This window comes from Abramis brama, assembly GCF_963993115.1.
Source record: "Abramis brama genome assembly, chromosome: 6".
Taxonomy (NCBI): domain Eukaryota; kingdom Metazoa; phylum Chordata; class Actinopteri; order Cypriniformes; family Leuciscidae; genus Abramis; species Abramis brama.
The window spans coordinates 16,313,274-16,328,831 of NC_139968.1; the positions used below are offsets into that span (position 1 = coordinate 16,313,274).

A 15,558-nucleotide genomic window follows, 5' to 3' on the forward strand; every position below is an offset into this window, starting at 1 on the left:
CCTGAGAGAGAGGTCTAGCATTTGCCATCTAGTCATAGCCAATACAGTCTACACTTACTGTGCATACAGTATAGCATTTAATTTCATTTATTTGGAAAAATGTTTGTAATCAACAGATCTCGGTCCCCATTGACTTCCATAGTAGGAAAAAAATATACTATGGTAGTCAATGGGGACCGAGATCTGTTTGGTTACAAACATTCTTCCAAATATCTTCCTTTGTGTTCAGCAGAACAAAGAAACTCATACAGGTTTGGAACAACTTGAGGGTGAGTAAATGATGACAGAATTTTCATTTATGGGTGAACTATCCCTAAGGCATGAGACAACATGTTTTCGAATGCAGCCAAAGTCTTTGCTACAGTTTCTTGTGTATCCTTGTCAAAGATTTCATCGTTTCTTTTTTGATTAAGTTGCTTATTCAAGACTTCTACTTCTAAAAATACTTTTTTATAGTATTTTCGTTATTTTCTTTCTTTAGCAATCTCTATCAGCCTTGTATATTTCCCTTTTATTTTTGTTTTGTATAATGTAGTTATTTGCTTTTAGTTTTGTTAATTTCTCTTTTGTTCTTATCTTGTGTTTTTGTTACTTGAGTCATTATCTTTCATCAGTTCTTTATTATTTTGTGCATTCTCTTGCTGCCTCTTCCCATTGTGTTGTTCTTGTGATCTTGAGTCTTGCAGGTATTATAGACACGGAGGCTTTTGTTTGCTGGGGAACAACATCTTTTATTATCTGTTCCAGAGGACCCCCCATCACTCAACCAGTATGAACTTGTTTATCTCCATAAAACCCTCCAAGAGACTGACCATATATGTCCTTAACTTCTGTTGATACACCCATCAAATACCATACCTAACTGCATAACAAGTCATCACATATCTACAAGTCTTGTCTTGTTAAGTCCTGTTGTGTTGTGTTCTCCTGAAATTTATCCTGAGACTTGCCACTGGTTTCCTTTACCTAGCAGGTATAGTATATGTGATCAAGTTTCAGTTCACACGCTGGTTCATTGTGTTCTTGTCTGGGCTTCTCCACAACTATCTGTCTTGTGTTGCCACATCCTCTCCAGTTCTTAAAGGGATAGTTCGGAGTAAAATCAACCAAGGCTTTGCACCAAATGCTTTCCTCCGCTTCCCATTTGTTTCCGTTTGTTTCACGCCACACCTACTTGTGTCCTGTCTGCTGCATTTTTAACAAAATCTACTCACTGCACGTCCTGCATTTGGTTCTTCTCTCACTCAGATCCTGATAGTTTAGTATATTGCATGGTGGTGTTTTGGCGATTGGCCCACTGGGGAAAAGTTCAGGTTCTCCCAGTTACCTATTTTTCTGTCCCTCTATAGCCAATTTCAGGTCCACTCCTAGCCCTTATGTTGATCCGCCCCTGTGTCTAAATGTCACTGTCAGCAGGAAAGATGAGAATTACCTCATTGTGAGAGTCTTGAAAGACCTCAACAACACTACATGGCCAGTATGTGGACACCTGAACACCACAACCATAAGTGCTTGTTTATATTTCATTTCAAACCCACTGGTCACACCTGTGCTGTGTTCACTGGAGCTCTGAATCATTTAAACATTACCTTCTAATATTTTAGATGTCATATTAGCTGCTGCATAGTCTAATATTCAGTATAGCTGCTCTCGCTCGTGTGATATTGCTTTAACTCGACAGATCATACAGCTTCTGCAAAAATGGCAAAAAAAAAGAGAAGTATTTTCTATTTGTATCAGATCTCCTCTGCTGCCCTCTGCAGGTCATTCACGACAGAAGAAAATATCTGAGTTTGTGTGCATTAAAGGGTTTGTTCACCCAAAAATGAAAATTACACCATGATTTACTCTCAAGCCATCCAAGGTGTATATGACATCCTTCTTTCAGACGAATACAGTCTGAGTTATATTAAAAAAATATCCTAGCTCTTAATTTTGGGGCGGCACGGTGGTGTCGCTTCACCTCTCAGCAAGAAGGTCCCCGGATCGAGTTCTGGCTGGGACGGGAGGCCTTTCTGTGTATGTTCTCCCAGTGTTAGGCCATCCTTAAAAATATTTTGGTTTGCAGTAACAGCAAAAAAAAAAAAATGAAAAAAAGGGTCGGTAGGTAGGTCTATATTTTTATATATATATAAAATATATATATAAAAAAGTATGGGGGGGGGGGGGCATTTTTCACCGATGTCTAGGGGCTGTTCACACCAGGCCACTTAATGCGTTTTCTCAGATCGGATTGCAATCTGATTTATCAAAACGATTCCATTTACACCTGGTTACATATACAAATGTGTGTGTGGTTTTTTTTGTTTGTTTTTTGCGGATATAAATCCGATCTTCAATTCCCGTTATATGCAGATTTAATGGAGTGCACGTCACCGAAAGCAACAGTTATGAGATACATTATTTTATTGATCAAAAGCTAAAATTTCTGAATCAAAGCCCGCAATAAGAGAAAGCGGAAACAGCCCTGGTAAGATCATTTCGTTTCTTTACATTTAATGAAGATGATTGTGTGTTAAGCGTCTGCGACTTAGCCTACTTTCACTTTGATTTGCAATAGCACGTTGATGCTCAGCTTCTCATCTGCGGCGATACGTGTTGCAGTAGCGTCGTCATATCTGACTAAAACATGACATATTGCCTATAACACGCTCTCATATGTTTATTTTTTAATAAACCATAATCAACAACATATAAAAATGAAATAATCTTTAGAGTAAAGCCGCAGCCATCATTACCAAGCGCGAACCATTGACAGTGAATGAAACGAAGCGAACTTAGCCTACAGGCCGTAGTGTGACATGCGTTAACCAATGGTGTAAACATAATCATAGATGACGCGCCACGGGTTTTTATTTAAAAGAAAGAACGTAGCTTATGTTTGTATGTAGGTCTAGGCAGGGCCGCGCACAGACCTTTTGAGGGGCATGTGTTGAAACTGAAAAAGGGCACGCCTCTCCCTTTTTTTATATATATTAAAATTATTTAGTAAGCCTACATAAAAGGAAAAAAATGGTCACATCTAATAATAGTCTAAAAAGATTCAGAATTATTCACTATTAATAACAACCATAATAATAATATAGATATACAAGGTTTCAGGGCTTCTTTAGCCCTAAAGGGCTACAACCCTAAAAAAAAAAAAAAAAAAAAACCATTTAACTACATTTATACATGTGAAGACGAACGGAGAGTAGGCTATAGGCTATAGATTCAAAAATGAGCGAATTACGTGCATATTAACAGCCTTGAATTAACCATAATTTAATATTATTACCATAACATGATTAAATGTTAATAAATTAAGTGTATCAGCAATCATAAATCAATGAAGAAATTTCTTAGAAATATGTTACCTAGGTGACGAGGATCACTTTGTGTCGCTTTGTGTAAGTTCCAGTACGAAACAGCGCGGGGGCGCACCTGTGATTTTCCGATGGTAAAAACAAATTATAGGCTATATGTTGTTGTATTACTTGTATAACATTTTACAAAAGTCAAACTAAAATGCAGTTGCGGGGTTTTTGACCAGCGGATGTGTGCAACTGTGCATTTTGTCCGTCATTAAAACGGCGCCGTCGGCATCACATTACATTTTCATCAACAGGTTACAAACTAGTTTGCTGTAGCTATATGGACGCTCAGTTTTTCCTGTTGTAAAATACATTTGGCCAAAATCTCATTTTATAAAAGATGAAATGCTATACTGTATAAACAGTAAGTGTAGACTATGTATTGGCTATGACTAGATTGCAAATGCTAGACCTCTCTCTCAGGTCCCACATGTCTCAGTCAGACATCAAATAAATAAAATATGAGCCTTTATAGACATAATGTTTAGTACTTATTCAAACAACAAGATCTTTGATTACCCTTGCAAAACTTCGTTCAGCTGCTGTCTGCTGTGGGACTTCAGTTCATTCAGTCAAGATATGGGGGCGGATTTATCAGACAGTTCGAGGATCGAACACGATTTACACAAGCGCTTTTTAAGAACTTTCATTGGCTAAATATTTGTAAAACAGAAAGACAGACGTAAAGGGTGAACAATAGCATTGATTTATTGAAGAAGAAGAAAACCACCACAAAAAAAAAGGGCACTTCGGAGTGTAAGGGCAAAAAGGGCATGCGCTCTGCACAGGTTGAGCACTACCTGCATAGACATCATATAGAGATAGACGCCCTATCGACCGCTACTGCCTAATGGCGCGGTCGAGCCGTGGGGCCGCCGTCTAGACCGATCACCCGCCCGCTCCACTCAGTGTAATCTGAATGGCAGGTGCAATGAGCTGTCAGCGCATTTAATCAAGCATACCGAACTGATTTTCAAGCGGGGTTTTTTTGCTGCAAAGGTCATTCATGTAGCTATGATACAGGACACATGGTTCGGCGTATTTTAATATTCATAGTAGGCTTAACAGTAATATAATATTCAGATATAAGATATAAAGTGACCAGACGTCCAAAATCAAAATATGTGATGTAGGATATAAGGTACTTTATAAATCACACACTATAAATATGATAAAGAAGCAGAAACAGATAGTTGCAGTAAAGTAATATTTTAATAAGTTGAAGAAACGTGTGTGTATTACATTGCTTCCTGATATCACGTGTGCAAACACAAATAACACACACACACACACACACACACACAGGCTAGGTTATTTGTGTAAAACAGTTATGTCCGGTCGAACAATGTATGAATTAACTTCAGTTTGGATTGTGTTGGTAATAGGCTGCAGGCACTTACCTAACCTAACGCTAACGCACTTCTCCCAGTGTCTAGAACGCAACTGAATGCCTTTTCAGGCGTGTCAATACTTGAAAAACCACAGGAAACTACTTTTAAACACGAAATTATTTGATTTACAGTGGGTCTATTCGCACGTCTATTAAAACGTTACCTGAGGTTATTTTCCCGGACCTTTTTACAGAAGGTAAAAGTCGCCATTATCTTTACTGACATTGTCCGTAATGATTACTGAGATAGCACATTCGGACGGGACTAAAATAACCAAGAAGCTCTTGTAATTATTACTTTAGGCTACCCCATCTCTCCATGCTGGGTGAACACCGGCTGGTGCAGTAAACATAGCCTAGCTAACGTTAGCTAGCTACGATTTCAGTACAGTAATATCAAAGATCATTGCTCCTTCTCAATTATCTGGTAATATTCTATTCACAAAATACAACCAATAGTACGGTAATGTTAAAAGTAATCCCCCGGGCACTATTTGCGATGGTCCGCCGATTAGAACAGGAAAATGGTCCACAGTGCTCTGGCATCTTAACTGCTGCCACGAAACTCCTCCTCCTTCTTCTTCTTTAGGGTTTTATGGCGGTTGGCAACCAACTTAATAGGAGCATTACCGCCACCAACTGGGCTGGAGTGTGGAACAGGTAGATCGGATCAAATGAACAAAACAATATAAAAAAAATAAAAATAAATAAATCCTCTTGGCTAGTCCAGTCTCTTTGAGAAACCTGAGAACAAAATGATGTATGTGACTAGATGCCTTACCCAAGATGCCAGATAGACTAAAACTGTTGTGTTTTACTGTACTTAATGACTGACAAAGGTTTCTTCTTCCTTCCTCATACTGTTTGCAATGAAATAAAACATGCTCTACTGTTTCTGGCTGGCTACAATAATCACAGTTTCCTGTGTGATGCTTATCTATTATTTTAAGTGTATAGTTAAGTCCTGTGTGACCAATTCTCAGACGGGTTATCAGGTTCTCTTTCCTGTTTCTACCTTCCATTCTTCCTTTGTCCACCTGTTTTTGAATGTTATATAGATGCCTACCCTTTTCATTGTCATCCCAGTATACCTGCCATATTGATTTTACATGATTCTTTATAAGCACCTTGACCTCATCTTTACTCACAGGGATTTGCAAATCTACTTCTTTATGTTTGAGCGTCATTTTGGCTAACTTGTCCACCTGCTCGTTACCCTCAACACCAGCATGTGCCGGTACCCAAAGAAAATGAGTTGCTATTCCTCTTAACTCTAATTGGAATAATGCTTTGTACACTTCATTGATGAGGTCGCCCCTGAACGACTTACCTGACTGTATGCTTTGTAGAACTGAATAACTATCTGAGATGATAACAGTATTGTGAATTTTCTTTTCTTTTATCCATTCCAGGGCCAGCCAGATCGCTACTAACTCCGTAGTGTACACAGATAATTTGCCATCTATTGGCAACCAGCACACTCTCTTTTTGGATCCTTTGACCCATCAGTGAATACATAGGTATGACCTGAAAAATGTAACTCTAAATAATTCTGTACTACGGTCTTTACTGACATCTCTTTTGGTTTCTTTTTGATTTCTAAATGAACTCCCATGTCTACAGAAGGTAACGGGAACATCCATGGCTGAATAGAGGACAGTGAAACAAACTCTCTAAACTCTCTGCTTTAGCATCACCTATCCACCCAAAGCTTCTGAAGTTGGACTTGTTATGCTCCCAACAGTCATTTAAAATATTCTTAGCTGGATGATCAGCATATTGCCCTTTAAGGTTAACCCAGTATGTTAACATCAGTTGCATTCTTCTAATCCTTAGTGGCATTTCACCCACTTCCACCTGCATTGCTGGTACAGGGGATGTTTTAAAAGATCCACTACAGATCCTCAGAGCCTGAGCTTGCAATATATCCAAGACCTTCACGTTGGACTCTGCTGAAGACATATGCACTATGCATCCATAATCAAAGATAGATCTCATAAGTGCCCAGTATATATTAAGCAAAGCTGCTCTGCTTGCTCCCCAGGACTGCCCTGATAAACAGCGGAGAATGTTGACAACCTTTTTACACTTGCTTTCTACCTTATTTATGTGAACTTTCCATGTTAACTTTTCGTCAAACCATACCCCAAGAAATCGGATAGCCTTAAAGACTTGCTCAAGAGGGTGATCATAAAGTTTTAAAATTAATGGGGTGAATTTACGTCTCCTTGAAAAACAAATTACTTGGGTCTTTGACACTGTTGGATTACATATTTTATTAAATGTTTAATTTAGTTTCCAATATAGACTGAGAAAGTTTAGCAGCGGTTATGATGAGTATATCAAGAGATTCTGGCCAGTCCTGTTGCTCTAAATGAGTCAATTCCTGAGACTTGTCCTTATGCATTTCCTAACCAGTAAGCTCAATGTACAGCTGTGCTTTTGTCTCTGTTATCATGTGAAGCAGTGGGGGTTTCTTTAAGACTGCAAGGGAAGCTCGGCTTCCCCTATAATGTCAAAAAATCAATGGTCAAATATGTACTATTGTGTTAACATTTTATTGACTAAAAATGCGTTAGAACACATTCATCTCAAAGATGAGTTCGTTCAGAATCAGCTACATATAGCAGGTCGGCTGACTCGATTTCCTTCTCATTCATTCCCGTAGCGTCACAGTGCATTTCCCTGTTGAAGCCCAGCGTCCATTGACTTCAATGGGGCTGCTTCGAACAGTTTTTTTCAGTGCTTCGAAACTAGACGGTCATTGGATAAATGCTGCGATTATGTCCCGCCCACGGACGCTCAGCGTCTCTGGAGTGAATGGAGGAGTGGGCTGGCCTGGACTCCGGGCTTCTGCGTGCTGATTGGAGGGTCTGTCGAAAGGCTCCTTTTGATTGACAGCGATTTCATTCTATAAAAAGTCGCTGACGCTGAAGCTGTTCGAGCTCAGTCCCATCGCGGATTTTGCAAGTGTAGTTGAAAGACAAACTGCTGCAACCTATTTCCTGGTATTTGCTTGGTGAAATTGCTAGCAAATTTTCATCATACATTTCACACAATTATACATTTATACCTTTATTATATTATTACTTATTATATTTTTATATTATTATTAGTAATAATTAAAAAATAATTAAAAAATAGTATTAGTAGTAGTAGTATTATATTATTATTTATATATTTATTATATTATTACATTTATACAATTATACCTAGCTCTGCTGGCCATTGAGAGGACACTGGTCAAGTCACTGGAAAAGACGCCTAGTTGGTACGACAGGGTCACAGAGCATTTTCTTGAAAAGGAACGTAGGGCAGAATTTACGTATAAATAAATGGACAATTTTTATGATGCAGGCCGAAAATGAGCTTCCCCTCTTTGAAAGACCAGCAGCCGCCACTGATGTGAAGGTATGGGTGATACAGTCAGGCTGATTGGATTAGCTCACGAATGATTCACTGAGAATCTCACCTTTTGTTCTGCAAATGGCTTTCGGACCCAAATGGCTCTTGGAGCCTTATGCTGATTGAATTAGGATTCGCCAGACCCTCACAGTCTAGGGTGTTACCTTAACCTGTATACTCATTTACATGCTTTGTTTGAATTTGTCTCCACCTTCAAAAGTCCCTCCTCCTAAAATGCCTATAAGACACCATGTAAATTTATGTACGTTAGACTTGGAAGAACACTACAGACGACACACAGCAAAGATCCAAATAAATCACTTCTGCTCATCCCAATGTCTCCTGGTTTGCTTTGAAGAAAGAAAAACTTTACAACAACACTGATAGTCTAAAACCCCATTCATTTGCCCACTCTTCCACTTTTGTTATTGCTGCTTGCATTCTTGTCTTGATATGTGATATATTACGTCCTCTGGCCCATAATGCTCCATCATCCGCATACAAAGATTTGCCTATACCTTGCTCTACATTTGAGAAAATATCATTAATCATGATATTAAACAATAATGGGCTACACACACTACCTTGCGGTGTACCATTCTCCACTGCATATATTTCAGAATACTCTGTACCTACTCTTACCTGTATCTTCCTGTCAAATAAAAAAACCAAAATCCAGTTGTATGCCTTACCCCCTATTCCCATTGACATTAGCTTAATTAGCAAACCCTCCTTCCAGAGCATGTCATACGCCTTCTCTATATCAAAGAATACTGCAATTACTGTCTCTTTATTGGTTTGTGCTTTTCTAATGTCAGACTCTAGACATAAGACTGAATCCATTGTGTTACGGCCCTTACGGAAACCGCTCTGATAGGGAGAGAAAAGACCTTTGCTTTCAATGTAGTATGCTATTCTTTCTGTGACTATTCTCTCCATAACTTTGCCCAGTTGTGATGTTAATGCTATAGGCCTATAACACGCAACGAAACTAGGAGTACGACCGGTTTAAGATGGCGGCCGCATTTCTCAGTGCCCAACAGCCAATAGGGCATCTAGTCTCTATATGATGTCTATGACTACCTGTGCTCGTGCCTGGGTCTAGGCAATTTATATTCACAATACTTAATAACTAATATTATTTTATTGCATTTGTATTAGTTGTTTGAAGAGTTAAAAAAAAAATCGCATTTTACAACCGGCAAGTCGGTCGGACTAAAAGGGAAAATAAATAAATAATTGGGTCGGTACTAAATTGACAGGGTCGGTCGGGTTACGGCAAACAAGAATATTTTTAAGGATGGCCTTAGCATGGGTTTCCTCCGGGTACTCCAGCTTCCCCCACAGTCCAAAGACATGCAGGATAGGTGAATTGGAGAACCCTGCTATGGACTGGCCCCTGTCCAGGGTGTTTTCCCCACCTGCGGCCTGAGATGCTTGGATATTCTTTGTGAGAGGATTGGATGGATGGATGGATGGATGGCTTTTGATTTGTGAATGTAAGTACAATCGATTGAAATTGTTACAATCAGTTGAAATCGTAACTGGCATTCAAGTATTATAAAGAAGAATAGATGAGAGACAAAAAGGGAACACACATTTATGCACATTATCATATTTTACATTTAAAAAAAACATAATTTAGTATGATTTATAAGCTGTTTTGATTCTTGTTAAGCAAGAAATGAATGATATAATTATCCTTGTGGGGACATTTTGACCCAATAACGTAGGGTTTACCTGGACCACACATGCACACACATTCTATATGTTTTGTTCACTAAGGAGATTCTTCATCTGGCTAGATCTTTTTTGTTGTTGTTGTTTTTGTTGTAGAAAGAAGTGCTGCTGTCATTAACAGTGTCCTTAAAGTCAGACAATTTATTTGCGCTCATGATTACATTTTTAGAAATAGAAACATAAAATAGTCGTTTGTATCTAACATATTTTTGTCATCTATCATCAAAGTATTATTCTTTTATCATAGTATTCTTTATAGTAATACCTACCAATAATTACCAAGCTGAACTAACATGAAATGATTTCTATTAACTGCACAGAAACCCATTTTTACTATATGAAGATGGTGATGATCAGTTTGATGCAGGCCTGAGTCTGGAGAACATGTAGCATTACATTGCATTTCACATTATGACGCAAATAGCGACATCAGTTTTTCTTTTTTTCTTCTGTCACTTAGTAATTCCAGTAGATGTCAATGTTAGAGCAATGCATAAGAAACTGGTCAGATCTCCTCCCAGCGGTCCAGAATCTGCTCATTTCCCTCAAAGCATGGAAAAATTCAGCCACTAGAGAGGGAGACGAAATACATTTCAGAGTCAATCGACTGGGAACGATATATTTGGAAGAGCATAACAATTTTATAACTGTTGCTGCAATATATACACTGCTGCCTTACATTTTTAAGTACAACCAACTTGGATGTTTAAGTCATTTCAACCTAAATTACATTAAACTCACTTAATCTAGTATAACTTATTTTGATGAGTTAAAGCAATGTAAAAACACATGTTGTCATAACTTATTGATCATATATTTCTTTACAGTGTAGTATATACTGTGCACAGTAAACACATTATCTGTATTGTGCATTGAATAGAAAGATGGAATACTGCATCCCTCAATTCAATGCGCTCAACTTGACCTTCCATTTCTACACTGTTAAGTCCCATTCACACCAAAAATGATAACTATAACAATAAGTATATTAGCGTCCACACCAGCGGATGATATTGTTCTGTTTATTATAAGCGTGCGCTGCATATTTGTCGTCTTTCACTTTAAATGCTCGAGCTCTTAAAGCAGGGTGGATTCTGATTGGCTGTCAATGTGTTTTTCAATCATTCTCTGTGCCGTTATCGTTATAATAGTGGTGTGAACTCTGCTATTTTTTTATATTTAGAATGATTTGAAGACCTACATCTTAATTGTTATAGTTATCGTCCTTGGTGTGAATGGGCCTTTGGAAGAAGGTTCTACATAGAACCTTAAAGAGTTCCGTCAGACGCTTCATATATAGAACATTTTAAGGTCCCCATCATGGGATCATTTTATGGATTTAGTTTTAATTATTTAATTTAGTTTTAGTTCATTTTTTATTTCATGAAATTTAATGAATTAAACAGCTCATAAACATACATTAAAACTTAGAAAAAAATGAAATAACCAATTAAACAAAACTGAGTCAAGAACCCTAGAACCTTCCTTTCTAAGAGTGTAGAGATGTGAATTAGAATTACAGTCATAAAGTAATAAAACAATAGTCTTTTTTGACTCATCATTTGGGGAAAATGGAAATTCACCAAGATGATAACTGAACAAAAATGGTTTTCTTCATAAACATGCCACGATTCTAGATCATCCTAGAAGTGTCACTGCGTGTCGCATGACTAACAAAGACACCAACCTCCATCATGTTCAGCTCTACTGTGCCATTCTTGTCCTTGTCCAGCATTTTAAATATTTCTGCAAATGAGAATTTAGATATAAATGCACAATTTACATATCAGTCTTTATTCAAATGGCGCTCTTTATCAGACACTCACTGAACATGCATTCGAGACGCATAATACAGCCCACGAAGTTGTCGAAGTCGATGGTGAGATCGGAGTCGCTGTAGCGCGCCACCAGGATCTGGTGTAGAGGGTTGCTCAGAGAGAAGCCTGTACAAAAAAACACCATTAAATGATAGCATAATTGCCATTTTTGGCTGAACTGTACCTTTAAGACACAAGATCTGACCTGCTTTCTCCACGGCTCCTCTCATCTCCATAGAGCTCATTGTGCCTGACTTGTCCATGTCAATTTTACAGTAAATGTCCTACAGAAGACAAACACAGGCGGATCGCAATGTTACGACATTTTATATAAATATACAAAATGTTGCTTTCGAAGTTGGATTGTACAAAAAATGAAAATGATAGAAGCATGAAAACATAGGAGGAAGGGCGGGCTGAAGCACAGACTAAAGTGGAAGTAAAAGGGTTTTTGCCTGTGTGGGATCAGTTGGCATTTGAGCAAGGGCGGTTAGTGCGTAAACTACCTCTAAATACAGATGCTGCATTAAAAATTCAGGTGATCCTTCCAAAGGTAATGGTTCCAGAGGTGTTGAAAACGTTGCATAATTCTGCTACGGGTGGTCATCTAGGGGTGCAAAAATTACAGGCGAAAGTGAGAGACCGGTTTTATTGGCCCGGGTGGTTCGAAGATGTAAAGAGGTGGTGTAGAGAATGTACAGAATGTGCATCTCGTAAATCTTCAGCGCTGAACGTTCGTGGCCCTTTGCAGCCCTCTTTGGTTTCTCGACCTTTTGAACGTGTAGCGGTATACATCTTGGGCCCTTTGCCTTTAACAACAGAGAAGAATAAGTATATTCTAGTAATTGGGGATTATTTCTCGAAGTGGACAGAAGCGGTCGCGCTTCCAAACCAAGAAGCCGCATCCATAGCTAAAGTTTTGGTGCAGGAGTGGGTGTGTAGATTTGGGGTCCCACGTAGTATTCACTCGGATCAAGGTCGAAACTTTGAATCAAAGTTATTTACAGAGTTGTGTGGCTTGTTGCAAATGCATAAAACAAGAACTACAGCCTATCATCCGCAGTCAAACGGGATGGTGGAGAGGTTTAATCGCACTTTACTTTCCATGCTGTCCTTGTTTGTGGATAGTAACCAGCAGAATTGGGACGTGCTCCTGCCATACGTTATGATGGCTTATAGAAGCAGTACACATGCTACTACAGGTTTTTTGCCATATAAGGTTCTGTTTGGACGAGAGATTGTTTTGCCTGTGGATGTTGTGCTGGGAGTGGGGAAGACGGAACATTTTGATTCAGCGAATGAGTATGTGGAGAAAGTAGCTGAAAGCATGTCTACGGTAGTGGAGGCTGTGAAAGCACATCAATTGAAAGCATCAGGAAGGCAGAAACGATTTTTTGATTTAAAGGTTTCCCATCAGTTTTATACAGAAGGGGAATTGGTTTGGGTGAAAAATAAGGCGCGTAAGCGGGGGCTATGTCCGAAGCTACAAAGGCATTTTGTGGGGCCTTTTGTTGTCATTGAGCGGGTTACAGATGTTTTGTAGCGAATAGCCCCAAAAGGAAAAGGACTTGAGCGAGCTGTGCATTTTAATCGTCTTAAGCCATTTGTTGTTAATCTATTTGCAGGAGGACCGGAGTTGCAGAGTATTGAGAGGGATCGAATGTCGGCTGTGGAAAGGAGAACGTTGCATCCTGACCCTGCGCTACTGGCTGATTCTGCACTGCATCCTCCTGACCCTGCGCTACCGGATGATTCTGCACTGCATCCTTCTGACTCTGTGCTACTGGCTGATTCTGCACGGCATCCTGATCTGCTACTTCCTGACTCTGCGCTGCCCCCTGATTCTGCGTTGGATGCGGTGATGCCTTCTGTATCCATCCGGTTGCCTGCCCCTACATTGGATATGGCTGCAGCCCTTTCTGGTGATGGCTCTTGTGGGGTTGTACCTATTGAACCGGGAGTTTGTGAGTTGCGATCTGACTCTGGGATAAGTAATGGATTTTCTGAGGGACGTTCGTCGCGGGCTAGGCAGGTACCAGCTCGATTTTTGGACTATGATTTATCTGCTTGACTCGAGGACGAGTCCTTTTCATCTGGGGGGGGGGTAGTGTGATGAATCATGGGGGTGATTAATGTACACGCCCCCTCAATCTGAATGAAGGGATGCGTCTAATTAAATTAACGTGTACAGCTGATGTGGGAGGAGATGATGATTATTTAAGGATACTCTGAGTAGGCTACTGTTCGAGAGAGATTTGGGGGAGCTCTCATTTGTGGGGAAACGCTAGACGGCCGCTCGGGATAACTAGTATCTCCGGCGGTGAAGATAGACAGTTAGTGGGGGGTAAATGTGTCAGACAGTTAGGGACATGACGCTGAGCTAGGAGAGCTCTTGCCCAGTGCAACTGAACTGTGCATTAAAGCACCCGGAGAGGCTGATCCTGTCTGAGAAAGGACCGCCCGTCTGTGTATCCTCTTGTTGGACGTGAGCCGTCCATCTGTGAACTTTGCCTGCACCCACTTTGCCTGACCTGAGTTTGTCTGCTCGGGACGTGGACCGACTTCGCCTATGAGATGAGTGATGTTTTATAGTAAATAAAGAATTGTGTGTTAATTGCCATCCGAGTGTGTTGATCTCTGCCATCTTCATTTGTTACGGTTGTTACAATATAAAAATAAAATAATCTTTAGAGTAAAGCCGCAGCCATCATTACCAAGCAATTACCAAGCGCGAACCATTGACAGTGAATGAAACGAAGCGAACTTAGCCTACAGGCCGTAGTGTGACATGCGTTAACCAATGGTGTAAACATAATCATAGATGACGCGCCACAGGTTTTTATTTAAAAGAAAGAACGTAGCTTATGTTTGTATGTAGGTCTAGGCAGGGCCGCGCACAGACCTTTTGAGGGGCATGTGTTGAAACTGAAAAAGGGCACGCCTCTCCCTTTTTTTTTTATATATATTACAATTATTTAATAAGCCTACATAAAAGGAAAAAAATGGTCACATCTTCATGACAAATTCAATAACACAAAATAATAGTCTAAAAAGCTTCAGAATTATTCACTATTAATAACAACCATAATAATAATATAGATATACAGGGTTTCAGGGCTTCTTTAGCCCTAAAGGGCTAAAACCCTAAAAAAAAAAAAAAAAAAACGTTTAACTACATTTATACATGTGAAGACGAACGGAGAGTATAGATTCAAAAATGAGCGAATTACGTGCATATTTAACAGCCTTGAATTAACCATAATTTAATATTATTACCATAACATGATTAAATGTTAATAAATTAAGTGTATCAGCAATCATAAATCAATAAAGAAATTTCTTAGAAATATGTTACCTAGGTGACGAGGATCACTCAGTTGCTTTGTGTAAGTTCCAGTACGAAACAGCGCGGGGGCGCACCTGTGATTTTCCAATGGTAAAAACAAATTATAGGCTATATGTTGTTGTATTACTTGTATAACATTTTACAAAAGTCAAACTAAAATGCAGTTGCTTGCGAGGTTTTTGACCAGCGGATGTGTGCAACTGTGGATTTTGTCCGTCATTAAAACGGCGCCGTCGGCATCACATGACATTTTCATCAACAGGTTACAAACTAGTTTGTTGTAGCTATATGGGCGCTCAGTTTTTCCTGTTGTAAAATACATTTGGCCAAAATCTCATTTTATAAAAGATGAAATGCTATACTGTATGCACAGTAAGTGTAGACTATGTATTGGCTCTATGACTAGATGGCAAATGCTAGTTTATTTGATGTCTCAGTCAGACATCAAATAAATAAAATATGAGCCTTTATAGACATAATGTTTAGTACTTATTCAAACAACAAGAT

At 39.2% G+C, this 15,558-nt stretch overlaps 1 protein-coding gene across 1 annotated transcript; it reads right to left on the reverse strand.

Annotated features, from left to right (window-relative positions):
* Positions 1–10,334: 10,334 nt before the first annotated feature.
* LOC311085576 (calpain-2 catalytic subunit-like) lies at positions 10,335–15,134 on the reverse strand. Its single transcript, XM_084118096.1, has 5 exons — positions 15,061–15,134; positions 11,911–11,989; positions 11,715–11,831; positions 11,576–11,634; positions 10,335–10,457 (listed from the first exon to the last, which is right to left on the reverse strand). Exons 2-5 carry the CDS (start codon positions 11,966–11,968, stop codon positions 10,434–10,436), a joined length of 258 nt encoding a protein of 85 aa, XP_083974222.1. The 5' UTR covers positions 11,969–11,989; positions 15,061–15,134; the 3' UTR covers positions 10,335–10,433.
* Between the last annotated feature and the right edge of the window lie 424 nt (positions 15,135–15,558).

Bases quoted from the DNA above. Each gene is read 5' to 3' on its own strand.
- LOC311085576 (XM_084118096.1), bottom strand. From the start codon at position 11,968: ATGGACAAGTCAGGCACAATGAGCTCTATGGAGATGAGAGGAGCCGTG. The intron at 11,635-11,714 runs GTGAGTGTCTGA...TCTCATTTGCAG, and splicing joins GCGTCTCGAATGCATGTTCA to AAATATTTAAAATGCTGGAC. The intron at 10,458-11,575 runs GTTGGTGTCTTT...CTCCCTCTCTAG, and splicing joins TAGAGCTGAACATGATGGAG to TGGCTGAATTTTTCCATGCT.